Source organism: Oncorhynchus masou, chromosome 11 (assembly GCF_036934945.1).
Source record: "Oncorhynchus masou masou isolate Uvic2021 chromosome 11, UVic_Omas_1.1, whole genome shotgun sequence".
Lineage (NCBI taxonomy): Eukaryota > Metazoa > Chordata > Actinopteri > Salmoniformes > Salmonidae > Oncorhynchus > Oncorhynchus masou.
Window position 1 is genome coordinate 52885056 of NC_088222.1, and position 13277 is coordinate 52898332.

Consider the following 13277-nt stretch of genomic DNA (forward strand, 5'->3'; position numbering starts at 1 on the left):
TTCCTTTTGGAAGAAATTAATTTGTTCAAAGCGGATCAACTATGTTTTTTCTCTCTCTATGAGTTAACTTCTCACCACATTTTATGCACTACAGTGGTAGCTTGCTGTAGCTTATACTTTCAGTACTAGATTCATTCTCTGATTGTTTGATTCAGTGTACAATATGTCAGTTCATGCAGCAAGAGCGCTGATAGGTTGGAGCACGTCCTCCGGAAGTTGTCATAATTACTGTGTGAGTCTATGGGAGGGGGTGAGAACCATAAGTCTCCTCGGTTTCGTTTGGAAGTCAATTTACCCAGAGGAGGAGGGAAGCTTGCTGTCCTCTGGCTACACCATGGGGCTACCCTACAGAGTGCTGTTGAGGCTACTGTAGACCTTCATTGCAAAATTGTGTGTTTTAATTGATTATTGGGTGACGTGATTATATTTAGTATAATTTTATCTAAAAAGGATAACTTTTTAAATGGTCTGTTTAAAAAAAAATGAAATTCACTTTGGAGGATGGTCCTCTCCTTCCTACTCTGAGGATCCTCAACTGATAGATTCTACAGACCCTACTGAGTACTTAAACCCCACTTTTATATTTGCACAAATAATAGTTTTTTCACTATAAACCCAATATTGTCAACATACCAGTCTGAACATTGTATTTGTCAACAGTGGTCTTAAAATAATGTTTTAAAAATAAATTTCAAAATAAATTCCTTCTTGCATTTCATTGTAAGCACAATACAAATTGATTAACATGTAGTACCTTTTGAAAGAGTTATATACTCTTTGCAATGTTTTGAAATGCGGGCTTTTATTTCGAAGGTGCATTACCATTTGGAAAGTGACATCCCCGTTCGTGCTGCTAGCAGAATAGTAGTGTCAGCAGTCAATTCTTCCCAAATGAAGAATTGATCAGAGGGAGGCAACTTTCTAAGCTGGATGCTAAATATGCATATCGTTCTTCACATATCCAATTTTGTATTATGTACGTTCGGTCAATTTGATGTGACCCAGTTGCGTTGTTGAGGTTAGTTTTGTTCTCATTTTAACAAGGACTTTTCCCTCCATGCTCGGGCGAAGAAACGGGATAGCAACGGGATGGGTGAATAGCGGCATCGGCCTAAAGTGAGATGGGATCATTGCATTGATTTCTTGGGAATTTGTTTCTGGTGTGAAGTTATGACAATGACTGGATCGATGGAAACTTCTTTCAAGCAAGCTTTAAAGAAACCTCCATCACAAAGGACAACAGAGGTACGCAAGCTAACGTTAGCTATGTGTTCTTGGTTTGAATTTCTCAAGTCAAAAAGTTAGCTAGCTAGCTGGAATAATTATATCGCTAGCTAGCATTGTAACGCACTAGTTGACGAGGAGCAATGTTTTATCCATTCACCCAGCCAGTCACTCAGTTGTTTTCATTTCCAGGAAAGTGAGAATGAACCACCTTGGTGTGTGTGTTTATATATAAGTTACTCTAGCTAGCTATCCAACCTGAGAGCGAGTTTGACAACTCACTTTCCATTGCAGTAGTTAGCAATCTTATTTAGATGACGTCATGAATGTCATTCAGTACGGTTTCCCTTTGAAGTTTTCTGAAAAGTTGCAGTTTTGAGATTAAACGAGTATGCAATTGTTGTCCTATTCTACTATGGGGGCCTCCGGTCATATGTTCAATAGTATCTCTCTCTGGCTATCAGTTTGATTACTGGTAAGAGTTTTGTGGGATTGTCCATCATCACAAGGGATCTATCATCTGAATATATTAAGATATTAAGTTTCTAAAAGGCAACTGTACCCCCCCCCCCCCACCCACACACACACAATCATTCTTTATCAACAGTAGCATTTATGATCTACCCATTTGATTGACTATTTCCAAGTTCTCTGACCTCTGAATGTGCTTGTTTGCTTCTACTTTTAGAATACTTTCATATTCCATGATTCATTCCTTCCCCTGTCATCCCACAGAGATGCAGAAGTTATTTATCTAAACCTCAGCTTAAATTAAGTTTTAGTCACGGCTCTTCCCTGACCATCCAAACCTCAGCCCAGTTTAGTTGGCATTGCTTTTGCCATAAGGCAATTCCACAGTAACTGAGTGAAAATGTTACTAAAACAGATGTACTTGAAATACATTTTCAGATGCGCAGTTTTATAACAGAACGACTGTTTGTGCTGTTTGTTTAACTCTGCACTCTTTGGTTTTTGTTTCACATACTTTTGTGTACAAATCTGAGTCTCAGCATCACTCTGTTACTGTGGAATTGCCAGACTATTTCCCCAAATAGCCTACTCTGTTAATAAGCTGCAGAACATTTTGAATTGCAAGCACTTTTCAAGGCACAATTGGCTAAATCTTACCTACAACCTAGTTCAAAAGCCAATTTCTTTCACTGATCCACTGCTTTTTTCACTCAATGAACAGAAAGCTCTCTTTGCACCTTTTTGAGAGAGGGTGAGTGCATAATACAAAGTGACAACACACTCTACGCAACATGTTCTGGTCCTCAAACATAAACAGACAGCTTGGGTAAAATTGCTATTGAGGAAGGTACGTTTGTCAGGTGAGTGATACGAATGAAAATGTGATCTTGGTGCTTATCTTGGAGGCAGACATAGGCATTGCATGCGTTGTTCTCAGATGCTGGGCTTTATTAGTGACTTTTATGCTGCAGGTATGGGTTGCATCCAGAATGGTGCCCTTTTCCCTACATATTACATCCTAAACTACTGATCAAATGTATTGCGCTAGGGAACAGGGTGCCATTTGCGATGCACAATGATGTCCGTGTCCTGAGTTTCCTGTTAATCTCATCCTGCTCTATCCACTAAGAGGCTGTGCGAGTAGAGGTGCCCACTACTGTATGATTTACTGTAGGGTTGTTACGATATCAGTACTGCGCTACTCGGAAGAATTGTGGCAAGGAAACAAAACAGAAAGCGAATATAATTTATTTTTAACATTTGTATTGGTACAAGACAAGCACATATTTCCAGCCTGTAATGGCTGAGTTGTGTGAAGGCTGCCTGCATGTAAAGCAGCATTCCATGCAGGACTCAGGGCGTGAAGAGGCATATTCCCTCAGAGCCAGTACTGATAGTGAAAGCAGACGCTGCAGGGCCACTCTGAAGTAGGCAGGCTACATTAGTCACAAAGGTCAACGTTTCACTGTGGTGAAGCAATGGGAATTCCTGTTGAATTCCTGAAAACAACACGCCCTGAAAGCTTTAAGGTTTTGTTATTTTACTCTGAACAAAAATGTAAACGCAACAATTTCAATAAACGCAACATGCAACAATTTCATCACTGAGTTTACAGTTCATATAGGAAATCAGTCAATATGAAATAAATTCATTAGATCTTAATCTATGGAATTCACATCACTGGGCAGGGGCGCAGCTATGAGTGGGCCTGGGAGGACATATGCCCACACACTTGGGCGCCAGGCCCACCCACTGGGAGCCAGCTCCAGCCAATCAGAATGAGTTTTTCCCAACAAAAAGGCTTTTATTACAGATACAAATACTCCTCAGTTTCATCAGCTGTCCGGGTGGCTGGTCTCAGACGATCCCGCAGGTGAAGAAGCCGGATGCGGAGGTCCTGGGCTGGGGTGGTTACACGTGGTCTGTGGTTGTGAGGCCGGTTGGACGTACTGCCAAATTATTTAAAATGAGGTTGGAGCCGGTTTATGGTAGAGAAATTAACATTTTATTCTTTGGCAACCGCTCTGGTGGACATTCCTGCAGTCAGCAAGCCAATTGCACGCTCCTTCTAAACATGAGACATTGTGGCATTGTGTTGTGTGACACAACTGTACATTTTAGAGTGGCCTTTTATTGTCCTCAGCTCAAGGTGCACCGGTGTAATGAATGATCATGCTGTTTAATGAGCTTCTTGATATGCCACACCTGTCAGGTGGATGGATTATCTTGGCAAAGGAGAAATGCTCACTAACAGAGATGTAAACAAATTTGTTCAACATATTTGAGAGAAATAAGCTTTTTGTGGGGTATTTTATTTCAGCCCATGAAACATGGGACCAACACTTTAAATGTTGCGTTCTATATTTTTGTTCAGTATACACGCAGAGCATGTGTACAAACAATTTTCACAGCATTAATGTTTTTTTAAAGACTCATTTTGATGTTTGTCTCTTATTGTTCTTATCCCTCTATACGGGCTACCAGAGAAGTAGACTACAAGCTCTTGCTTTTAAAACGTTCGCCATGGTAGTCTTATTAAAGTGTATTTATTACTTTGCAGGAATCCCTGTCTGTCAGTTTGACTCCCCTCTGTGTGATTTCTAGAAAAGGAAAGTGTGCCTTGTAACACCTCTATCCCACCGACAGCGGCATTGTGTTTTTGGTACACCAGAAGTACACTGATTTCCAATGGAATGCTGTGTTTGTCCTGCAGCGTTGCAGTGTGTTCTGTGTTGTTACAGCGGCATTGTGTTTTTGGTACACCAGAAGTACACTGATTTCCAATGGAATGCTGTGTTTGTCCTGCAGCGTTGCAGTGTGTTCTGTGTTGTTACAGCGGCATTGTGTTTTTGGTACACCAGAAGTACACTGATTTCCAATGGAATGCTGTGTTTGTCCTGCAGCGTTGCAGTGTGTTCTGTGTTGTTACAGCGGCATTGTGTTTTTGGTACACCAGAAGTACACTGATTTCCAATGGAATGCTGTGTTTGTCCTGCAGCGTTGCAGTGCGTTCTGTGTTGTTTTTGGTGCGTAGGTTAGATATATCCAACGTATGCGTCAAATTGTATGTGCAGACTTGACAGAAGTGGTAGCAGAAGGTGAATGCTGAACTTCTTTTGCAAATATATCCAGTAAAAATGGTGGATTACGTAATGAAAAAAGTTTGACTGCAGAGTTTGGTACGCGGCATTTATGCAATGACGCTGTCGGTCTGATCGAGGCGCGACTCCTCTCCTATTCTTTCAAGGCAGCTCAAATATGTTGGTCACAAACATCCTGCGTACAGCCCTTTTAGACTTAATTTAGCACAATAACATTCCACTCAATAGCCTTGCACAGGTACACTAGAGAAGGACCTGGAAAATGTGAAGTTTATTTGAGTATCTTTGGACATAAAAGTCTACATTGGGCTTTGTCCGTTCTTTTTTTCTTTTGCATTGTGTTCCCTTTAAGAAGTTAGGCTGTACAAAAAAGCTGGTGATAGGGCTCCCGAGTGGCGCAGCAGTCTGGGGCACTGCATCTCAGTGCAAGAGGCGTCACTACAGACCCTGGTTCGATTCCAGGCTGTATCACAATTGGCCATTATTGGGAGTCGGCCCAGCGTCAACCGGGGTTAGGGTTTGGCCGGGGTAGGCTGCCATTGTAAATAAGAATTTTTCTTAACTGAATATATATATATCTGAAATGAAATCTGGACAATTGGAGTAGAACACTGATATATATATATATATATGTGTGTGTGTGTGTGTATTTATTTGAGATCTGGACAGTTTGGAGCAGAACACTGCTCATGCAGCAAGTCTAAACAACCAGTTTCCTGAGCTGATGAGCCATGCTGCCTTTATTTTCCCTTCAATTAATATATTGGCACTTTTATTTGAGGTGAACTTGTTGTTTAGGGTTGAATTCTATGTACTGTCATTGGTCTTAAGGCAGTACCATTTTGTCAATGTGGAGACCCCCCCCTTTAATGGTACTATGGAAAAGATGAGTCACAGTACAACACAATACCTTATTGCAGTGAGTCCCACATTTCCTCTCGGTCTGGTCCTCCTCTAAACAATGCTCTGGAAGTGGAACATCTGTTTATTGGTTTAATTGCAAGGCTATGCACCCGCCCCCTCTCACACATTATTTTGTCCTCACTTGAAGCCAATTTTCGGACATAAATATAGGCAAGACACAATATTTTTTTGTGGCATTGCTTTAAAACACTCTGTTAAAATACCTTACAAGTGGCAATTTTGACAACTTGACGCACACATCCACAGAACATCCACAGATTCTGAACAGTGACTCTACTGGCAGTCCACCTCAGAGCACTAACATGAAAGAATGAAGCCGGGCCTGAACTGACTCTTTAAAGCCCTAACTTAGCTGACGCGTTCGACAAGAATGCAACGTGCACACCTTGCATGCCGGGAATATGAGCTGGTTCCGTGAAGTGCCCACCCCTCAGGCTGTTCACTCATTTTGATGGAAGTTATCAGTCCTGGATCTGCCGGTGACTAAGTAAGGCAGCGCTATCAGTATCTACTGGTTTTCATGCCTATGGGTTGGCCCAAAGGAGAACAACTGCCCCCTCTCATTGAAGCCACAGAAGTTCAAGGCCGACCACGGTACTTCTGGCATTGTTTGCAGGAAACAGGATCCCCCATTATAGTTGACAGGAAATGTTAAAAAAAAATGTTTAGAAGACAATCATAGTACCAATAATTGCTTCTAATACAGCAGATGAACAGTACATTCAGAAAGTATTCAGACCCCTTTACTTTTTCCACATTTTGTTACGTTACAGCCTTATTCTAAAATGGATTAAATCGTTTTTTCACCTCATCCATCTACACACAATACCCCACAATAGCCTAAAACTGAAATATTACATTTACATAAGTATTCAGACCCTTTACTCAGTACTTTGTTGAAGCACCTTTGGCAGTGACTACAGCATACAGCACCGAGTCTTCTTGGATTTGACGCTACAAGCTTGGCACACCTGTATTTGGGGAGTTTCTCTCATTCTTCTCTGCAGATCCTCTCAAGCTCTGTCAGGTTGGATGGGGAGCTTCTCTGCACAGCTTTTTTCAGGTCTCCAGAGATGTTCGAACAGGTTCAAGTCCGTGCTCTGGCTGGGCCAATCAAGGACATTTAGAGACTTTTACTGAAGCCATTCCTGTGTTGTCTTGCCTGTGTTTAGGGTCGTTGTCCTGTTGGAAAGGGAACCTTCGCTCCACTATTCTCTACGGACAGTTCCTTTGACCTCCATGACTTGGTTTTTGCTCTGACATGCGCTGTCAACTGTGGGACTTTTATATAGACAGGTGTGTGCCTTTCTAAATCCTGTCCAATCAGTTGAATTTACCACAGGTAGACTCCAAGTTGTTGAAACATCTCAAGGATGGTCAATGGAAACAGGATAGCCCTGAGCTCAATTTTGAGTCTCATAGCAAAGGGTTTGAATACTTCTATAAATACAGTATTTTGGGCCTCCCGAGTGGCGTAGGGGTCTAAGGCACTGCATCACGGTGCTAGCTGTGCCACTAGAGATTCTGGGTTCGAGCCCAGGCTCTGTCGCAACCCATGGGGCGGCGCACAATTGGCCTAGCGTCATCCGCGGTAGGGAGGGTTTGGCCAGCTGGAATATCCTTATTTCATCACACACTAGTGACTCCTGTGGCGGGCCGGGCGCAGTGCACGCTGACCCGGTCGCCAGGTGTACGGTGTTTCCTCTGGCTTCCGGGTTGGATGGGCATTGTGTCAAGAAGCAGTGCAGCTTGCTTGGGTTGTGTTTCGGAGGACGCATGGCTCTCGACCTTCACCTCTCCCGAGTCCGTACCAGAGTTGCAGCGATGAGACAAAACTGTAACTACTACCAATTGGATACCATGAAATTGGGGTGAAAAAAAAACCTGTATTTCATTTTTTTTTTTTTATTAAAGAGCAAACATTTCTAAATTGTTTTCACTTTGTCATAATGAGGTATTGTGTATAGATTGGTGAAGGGGTCTGAGTACTTTACGAATGCACAATGTCTTTGAACCAATTAAAAACAAATCACACACAGAAAAGGTTAAAAGGTTATACATTATAGCACCGGTTGGTATGGCTGCTGTTTTACGGGCTCCTAACCGATCATGCTGTTCTGTGTGTGTTTTTGTGTTCGTTACTTTTTTGTTGTTGTTACATAATGTTTCTGATATGTCTCTTATGACTGTAAATAATTTCTGGATATCAGAACAGCGATTACTCACCTCGGACTGGATGAAGATTGTTTGCCTTTAACGAATCAGAGGGAAAAAAATGTACGGCCCTTCCCAGATGAGGCCCAAATCCTGTCATTTGCATGAAGGGGAGGTACTGATACAGGTGTGCAGATTCAGGTGCTTGGTGAGAATTCAACAGCGAGGAGATAATCCACCTTTGCACGTTCACCAGTAGGACAGATGGTAATCAATGGAGAATAAACTGGATGAGCTCCGTTCGAGACTATCCTTCCAACGGGACATTTAATGACTGTAATATCTTATGTTTCACCGAGTGGTGGCTGATCAAGGACATGGATAATATACAGTTGGCTGGGTTTCTCGTGCATCGGCAAGACAAAACAGCAACCTCTGGTAAGACGAGGGGTGGTGGTCTGTCTATTTGCCAACAACAGCAGTCCACGATCTCTAATATTTAAGCAAGTCTCGAGATTTTGCTCACCTGAGGTAGTTTTCATCTATTTTTTGTAGCTGTCTATTTAACACCACAAACCAAATCATCCTCTTAGACCGCATTCAACGAGCTATATAAGGCCATAAGCAAATGAGAATGCTCACCCAGAAGCAGCGCTCCAAGTAGCTGGGGACTTGAATGCAGAAAAACTGAAATCTGTTTTACCTAATTCCTATCAGCATATCATGTGTTCATAGAGATGCGTACAAAGCTCTCCCTCACCCTTCATTTGGATAATCTGAACATAATTCTATCCTCCTGATTCCTGCTTACAAGCAATAACTCGAGCAGTAATTGCCCAGTGATTCTAGCCTAACAGACAAGCTAAATGCCTTCTATGCTCTCTTCGAGGCAAGCAACACTGAACCATGCATGAGAGCACCAGCTGTACTGGATGACTGATTGTGCTCTCCATGGATGATGTGCGTAAGACCATTTAAACAGGTCAACATTCACAAGACCGCATGGCCAGACGGATTACCAGGACGGGTACTCTGAGCATGTGCTGACCAACTGGCAAGTGTCTTCACTGACATTTTCAAACTCTCCCGTACCCAGTGTGTAATACCTACGTTTCAAGCAGACCACCATAGTCCCTTTGCCCAAGGAAACGAAGGTAACCTGCCTAAATGACTACTGCTTGTAGCACTCACGTCTGTAGCCATGACGTCATTTGAAAGGCTGGTCATGGCTCACATCAACACCATCATCCAAGAAACCCTAGACATAGTACAATTTGCATACCGCCCCAACAGATCCATAGAGGACACAATCTCCATTGCACTCCACAGTGCCTTTTCCCACCTGGACAAAGGAACACGTGAGAATGCTGTTAGTTGACTACAGCTCAGCTTTCAACACCATAATGCCCTCACTAAGCTAAGGACCCTGGAACTAAACACCTCCCTCTGCAACTGGATCCTGGACTTCCTGACGGGCCGCCTCCAGGTGGTAAGGGTTGGCAACATGCACCTGCCACGCTGATCCTCAACATGGTGGCCCCTCAGGGTTGCGTGCTTATTTATTTGGTGTATATAGTATTATTTATAATTTGACCAAGTGACAACCTTATGTGTTGTGCAAGAAGTTGGGCTATTGTATTAGTAGCGAGCTGTATTGCTGTAAAAGTATTGGTCCACATTCTAGCCCGTGTCCATCACTGATACATGCAGTAGTTGCTTTTCTTGGCACCCTATAAAAAGCTTTAGGGCCAACTGTTATATTGTTTGTCTAGTAGCCAGCTAGTGGGGATATTGGCTATGACCATAGGCATTGTAGAACAACCGAGCTACAATGTATAACCTCAACATCTCCCTCCTGTACTGCATCCTGCATGTTGGACAGGAAGAAGCCAAAGCTCAGTCTCGCCTCAGTGTATTTTTTTTAATTCTTTTTTTTTTTTTTTACCCTCACTAGACCAGGGTCTATTCATTAAAGAAACCGTTTACCATTTAAGAAGCAAATGAAGAAACTAAAATGGTGAGGGACCTATCTGAATTTGTCCAATTGAAACTCTTGTTTTATGTTTTCCGTTTGGAGTAAACCGTTTTGCCACAGACGATACGTTTTGGAACAAAATCGGCATAATGATTACACCCCTGCTTGCATCTGACACGGAATAGTTTTTTTCTGATGGTTCTCCCTTGCTTTGCTGTATGTGTAGATATTTCTGCAATTTGGAAAATAAGACATGGGAGATGCTTCCTCTGTAGAGGTTGGCCCCTGGATGTATTTCTGACACCGGTTGCAATGTCAGTCACCAAGCATGACACATCTGTCCACGATTTGTGACACAGGCATGCAGCCAGCTCTTCTTCTCATCAGGTGAACCACTACTGACGTGGTCAGGAATGAAACCGTCTGGGTCATCTGTTGAGACAAATTGAGAAAAAAAGTGTAACGACAATGATAAATACATATGTCTATGCGATAGACACGACAAAAGAGTTATGATGTTACAACAACATTAAATGTGCAATATGCAGAAATCGCTCCAGCATTTCCTGATTGCTAAAATTCGAATAGTTTGCCTAATTTCAGTTTATGACAAAACAAGCAATGTATAGTGGAGAACAGGGGTTCCCAAACTTTCACTTGGGAGCCCCCCCTTCCAGCATTGGGGAACATTTGGGCACAAGTACTGTTCATGAGAGAATTCTGCAGGTTTTAAAGCTTATTTCATAAAATTCTACAGACTTTGTCATGGGGTGCAAAGAACATTTAGCAGTTTAAAGCAAATTTTGTTGCTATTCTATACATTTTGCCATTTCTAATGGGTATTCATGTGATATTTGAGTGACAAATCTATTGCCTAAACCTAAATAAATAAAAAAACACCAAGGAAATCTAGAGCTCTGTCTGATTTGACCATCTGGTTATTGGTCACCTCGCCCTTTCCCCCCGATTGCTCATTTTTGCGGGTGACCAGTTCTAGGAAGAGTCATGGTGGTTTCCAATCTTCTTCCATTTAAGAATGATGGAGGCCACTGTGTTCTTGCTGACCTTCAATGCTGCAGAAATGTTTTGGTACCCTTCCTATATCTGTGCCTCTGATACATTCCTGTGGGTGCTGCCAAGTGGGTGGGCCTATACCCTTCCAGGTCCACCCATGGCTGTACACTTGTCCAGTCATGTGAAATCCATAGATTAGGGCCTAATTTATTTATTTCAATTGACTGATTTCCTTATATGAACTTTGAAATTGTTGCATTTGTTTTTGCTCAGTATAGTTTGTTTGCCCTTGTTTAGTTAAGAAATATGAACAATTCCGACTTCAAGGGGCCTTGTGTTCTAACTGTCACCCTAGGCCAATTATCATGTTAGTAGTAACAATGTGTCAAGATCACAATTCCACAATTCTCAGTGCTTGAACTTCTGCACAGAGAATGTAGTGCTTGGGACTTTGATCAAAAGAGTAAGCAGCAAGCGATCGAGGCACTCGAAGTACAACATGTTGTTCTGCGTCTTCCTTCACAGTACACCAAATGCTGTTATGTCCCCCTGATAAGATGCCATTCCCCCAGGGCTACCGACTTGTTTGTGCTGCTAAGGTGATAAGTGACACTGTTGTCACCATCACGGGAGCCATGTTCAGTCAACATACCATCTTATTTCTCATGGAAATGTATTCAAACCGGGGGGGTGTGGTTGAGGGCTCTTTAAATTTGGGCTAATCCCTTTTGTGACGTCCCTTTTTTATAATATCACTGGAGTTTATTAGGGCGGCAGGTAGCCTAGCCGTTAAGAGCGTTGGGCCAGTAACTGAAAGCTCGCTGGTTTGAATTCCCGAGCCAGCAAGGCAGTTTAACCACCAAACAACTCCTCCCCAGATTCCGACGACATTGTTTCCCCCCCCCCCACCTCTCTGATTCAGAGGGGTTGGGTTAAATGTGGAGGACGCATACCAGTTGAATGCATTCAGTTGTGCAACTGACTAGGTATCTCCCGTTTCCTGTTTAAACAGTGTCCTTTTCTGTGTATTTAATATCCACCAGCCACACAGTTGTCTGGATAAATGTTATTGTACTTGATTTATTGACTAAATGTCTTAACAGAAGCGGTTTTGTCTTCAAGTGAAACACCTAGCTAGGCCTTGCAGGCAGCCTGTGGACTCAAACAAGTGAAAGCATGTAGGCCACAGCCTCACAGAACCTGCAGTTTGCCTCCGTCCGATCTATGTAGCTAGCTACATTATTGTATACCTTCAGAAAGTGTTCATACCCCTTGACATATTCCACATTTTTGTTGTGTTACAGCCTGAATTTGAACCTTTTTTTATTAAATTGTTTTTTCTCTCTCACCAATCTACACATAATGACGAAAGGTATATAATCACAATACCCCAGACATATCGAATTTACGTGAGTATTCACGCCCCCTGAGTCAATACATGTTAGAATCACCTCTGCCAGTGATTACAGCTATGAGTAAGTCTTCCTGCGTACTTCTCTAAGACCATTGCATACCGGGACTACAATATTTGCACATTCTTTACCATATTATTCAAGCTCTGTCAAGTTGGTTTGTTGATCACTGCTCGACAGCCATTTTCTTGGCATAAATTTTCAAGCCGATTTTAAGTCAAAACTTTAACTAGGCCACGCAGGAACATTTGAATGTTGTCTTGGGAAGCTACTCCAGTGTATATTTGTCCTTGTGTTTTAGGTTATTGTCCTGCTCAACCAGGTTTTCCTGTAGGATTTTTGCCTGTGCTTAGCTCTATTCCTCTTCTTTTTATCCTAAAAAACTCCCTTGTCCTTGCCGATATCAAGCATATCCATAACACGATGCAGCCACCACCATTCTTGAAAATGTCAGTGGTACTCAGTGATGTGTTGGATTTGCCCCAAACATAACGCTTTATATTCAGTACATTTATTTGCCACATTTTTTTTGGCAGTTTTACTTTAGTGTCTTGTTGCAAACAGGATGCATTTAAAAAATATTTTTATTCTGTACAGGCCTCCTCCTTTTCACTCTGTCATTTAGGTTAGTATTGTGGAGTAACTGCAATGTTGTTGACACGTTCTCATTTTTCCTCCTATCACAGCCATTAAACTCTGTAACTGTTTTACGTTACACCATTGGCCTCAAGGTGAAATCCCTGAGTGGTTTCCTTCCTCTCTGGGAAGGACGCCTGTATCTTTTTTAGTGACTGGGTGTATTGATAGACCATCCAAAGTGTAATTAATAACATCACCATGTTCAAACAGATATTCAATGTCTCTTTTTTTTTTTTAACCATCCCAATAAGTGCCCTTCATTGCAAAGCATTGGAAAACCTCCCTGGTCTTTGTGGTTGAATCTGTGTCAGAAAGCCACTGCTCGACTGAGGGACCTTACAGATAATTGCATGTGTGGTGCTC

General features: G+C 42.2%; 1 protein-coding gene across 3 annotated transcripts in view; it reads left to right on the forward strand.

The window, feature by feature from the left end:
• The first annotated feature begins 855 nt into the window (after positions 1-855).
• LOC135548828 (rap guanine nucleotide exchange factor 6-like) overlaps positions 856-13277 on the forward strand; it is a 137519-nt gene continuing 125097 nt past the window's right edge. For all 3 annotated transcript variants that reach the window (XM_064978793.1, XM_064978794.1, XM_064978795.1), the window contains exon 1: positions 856-1245. In XM_064978793.1, coding sequence (XP_064834865.1) covers positions 1171-1245 — 75 coding nt within the window. In that variant the 5' untranslated portion in view covers positions 856-1170. The remainder of the gene's footprint in view (positions 1246-13277) is intronic.